The sequence below is a fragment of the Mandrillus leucophaeus genome, unplaced genomic scaffold (assembly GCF_000951045.1).
Source record: "Mandrillus leucophaeus isolate KB7577 unplaced genomic scaffold, Mleu.le_1.0 Scaffold2, whole genome shotgun sequence".
NCBI lineage: Eukaryota > Metazoa > Chordata > Mammalia > Primates > Cercopithecidae > Mandrillus > Mandrillus leucophaeus.
The window spans coordinates 4667584-4670534 of record NW_012102031.1 but is presented as its reverse complement, the minus strand read 5'-3'; the positions used below and the strand labels follow the sequence as shown (position 1 = coordinate 4670534).

Below are 2951 nucleotides of genomic sequence, written 5' to 3'. Positions count from 1 at the left end.
CACCACGCCCAGCTAATTTTGTATTTTTAGTAGAGACAGGGTTTCTCCATGTTGGTCAGCCTGGTCTCAAACTCCCAACCTCAGGTGATCCTCCCGCCTAGGCCTTCCAAAGTGTTGGTATTACAGGCATGAGCCACTACCCCTAGCCCAAATACGATGTTAACATTAGAGGAAGCTGGATATATGGGACTCTCTGTATTGTCCTTACAACTCTGTTGTAAATCTAACATTCTTTCAAAATAAAAAGTTAAAAAAGAAAGAGACCAAAGTAGGTTAAGAAACAGCATTTAGACTGGGCGCGGTGGCTCACACCTATAATTCCAACACTGGGAGAATGAGGTAGGAGGATCACTTGGGCCCAGGAGTTTGAGACCAGGCTGGGCAACATAGTGAAACTCCATCTCAATAATAATAATAATAACAACAACAACAAAATTAGCCAGTCTGATGGTTTGTGTCTATAGTTCCCAGCTGAGGTAGAATTGTTTGAGTCCAGGAGATCGAGGCTGCAGTGAGCTATGATTGCACCACTGCACCCCAGCCTGGGAGACAGAGTAAGACCCTGTCTCTAAAAAGAAAAAATAAAAAAGGAAGAAACTGCATGGAGATTATGAAACCTTTTTTGTCAACTCAGTGCATCCATGTGCATCATATGTGTACACATAGGTGTCATGTGTGTACATGTTCACAAACATCTGGAAGGATGAACCTAGGGCTTTGGGATATTTCTGTCTTTGCATCTTTATATATTGTCTGATTTTTGTTTTGCAAAGAGTAAATATAGGCATAACTTTTGTAACTAGAAAAAAGGCTTTTTGGCCGGGTGCAGTGGGTCATGCCTGTAATCCCAGCACTTTGGGAGGCCAAGGTGGGCAGATCACCTGAAGTCAGAAGTTCGAGACCAGCCATGGCCAACCTGGCGAAACTCCGTCTCTACTAAAAATTCAAAAATTAGCCAGGCGTGGTGGTGGGCGCATGTAATCCCAGCTACTTGGGAGGCTGAGGCAGGAGAATCACTTGAAGCCGGGAGGCAGAGGTTGTGGTGAGCCGAGATCACGTCACTGCACCCCAGCCTGGGCAACAGAGTGAGACTCCATCTCAAAAAAAAAAAAAAAAAAGAAAAGAAAAAAGAAAAAGCTTTTAAAATCTTACAGTTTGAAAAATAAAATAGAATACTCCCCTGGCCCTGAACCTTCCTCCGCTTGCTGTGGTCTTCCTGGTGAATCAACACCTTGTAAAGTCAGTGAGTTGTTCTCCCTAAGACTGAGCTTTGGGGATTGTCAGTGGAACTCTGGGGGTGGAGTGAAGAGAAACCTCAACAACCCCCACCAAGCCCGACTCACACCACCCCCGACATCCTCCCCAGAGCAAGAGCCCAGGCAGGCACACGCAGGGGGACTGGGAACTCAGTGTTCGTGTCTTTATTTGGAGGCTGGGAGACAGATTACAGCTTAATGAGAGGAACAAGGACTCAAGTGATCTGATGGGAAGGGTGAGTTTCCTGGCCCTTAGGGAGCGACAGTGCCCTGGACAGGAGGTCTGTGAGTGGGAGCGGACACTCTGAAGGCCTCCCCAGCTCCAGGCTGTGCACTTCTTGAGGGTGGGAAGGCTTAGGAGTCTGTGTCCTCATTGTCTCCTGTCTACCCTTGGCCACAGGCATCTCTGGGAAGAGCCAGATCCTTTTTGCTCTCGTCTTCACCACCAGATACCTGGACCTGTTCACCAACTTCATCTCCATCTACAACACAGTAATGAAGGTGAGGGGCTGGGTGATGATGGTCGGGGGAGGCCACCAAGCCCTCACAAACTGTGAGGTGGCCTGCTTGGAAACTCAGTGTGTGGAGCCAGGCCGACCAGGGTTTGAATCCTGACTTTGCTGCTTAGTGGCTGCATGACCTCATCTTGGGCCTCTTTGTATATCAGTGTCCTCATGCAAAAATGAGGACAGAGCCGGACACGGTGGCTCATGCCTGTAATCCCAGCACTTTGGGAGGCTGAGTCGGGTGGATAGTCTCGATCTCCCGACCTCGTGATCCGCCCGTCTCGGCCTCCCAAAGTGCTGGGATTACAGGCTTGAGCCACCGCGCCCGGCCTAGGAGTCTTATTTCTAAGAAAGAAGGGCTCCATGGGGGGAATTCTATATTGCAGGGTTATTGAGAAGATCACGTGAGATAACATACAGCACCTAGAAAATATTTAACCAAAGCGGGTTGTCCTTCTCTTCCATATCAGACACATCCCTTTGGGATTTCAGGCATGTTGTTACTAGTTGGTAGGGTGGAGGTTGCTGTTACTTGTGAGGTGTTGAACTCATTCAGATTTAGTGAATGTGAATCTGAGGACTGGAAATCACCATCTACTTAAGTTCACACATGTATCAAACATCACCTGCCTAGTTCATTTCTCAGCCTAAGTCAGCCTTGGGCATTCCTGGCAGAGACGGTAGACTCAGCCCTTGGCATAGCTGAATGAGCTCTCGGAAGCTCAAACAGGCTAGTTTCTATATTTCTGAAATGAAAAATTGATCACTTCTTTCACTCATTCCAGCATTTGTTTTGTGCCAGGGACTGACTTAGGAGCTGGGGATTAAGAGGTGGACTCTGCCATGGAGTCCTCTCTTAGAGGGAAGATGGACTTGTACATAGACATTTACAAAGCATGTGATCACGGGTGAAAATGAACATGCTCACATGGAGCTCTGGCGACAGAATGTGTGCCTCATTCTAGAGAAAAAAGGATTGTTTCGAAGAAATAACTCCAAATAGGACTACAAATAGGAGTGTTCTAGGCCAGTGTGGTCCTGCTCCGGCAGCATGACCGTCACTTGGGAACTTGTTAGAAATACAAACTTTAAGGCCGGGCGCAGTGGCTCACGCCTGTAATCCCAGCACTTTGGGAGGCCGAGGCGGGCGGATCACGAGGTCAGGAGTTCGAGACCAGCCTGACCAACA

General features: G+C 48.0%; 1 protein-coding gene across 2 annotated transcripts in view; it reads left to right on the top strand.

Moving 5' to 3' along the window:
* The window catches only part of KDELR3 (KDEL (Lys-Asp-Glu-Leu) endoplasmic reticulum protein retention receptor 3), a 21408-nt gene that overhangs the window by 4551 nt on the left and 13906 nt on the right, over positions 1-2951 (top strand). For both annotated transcript variants that reach the window (XM_011978861.1, XM_011978860.1), the window contains exon 2: positions 1657-1757. In XM_011978861.1, coding sequence (XP_011834251.1) covers positions 1657-1757 — 101 coding nt within the window. The remainder of the gene's footprint in view (positions 1-1656; positions 1758-2951) is intronic.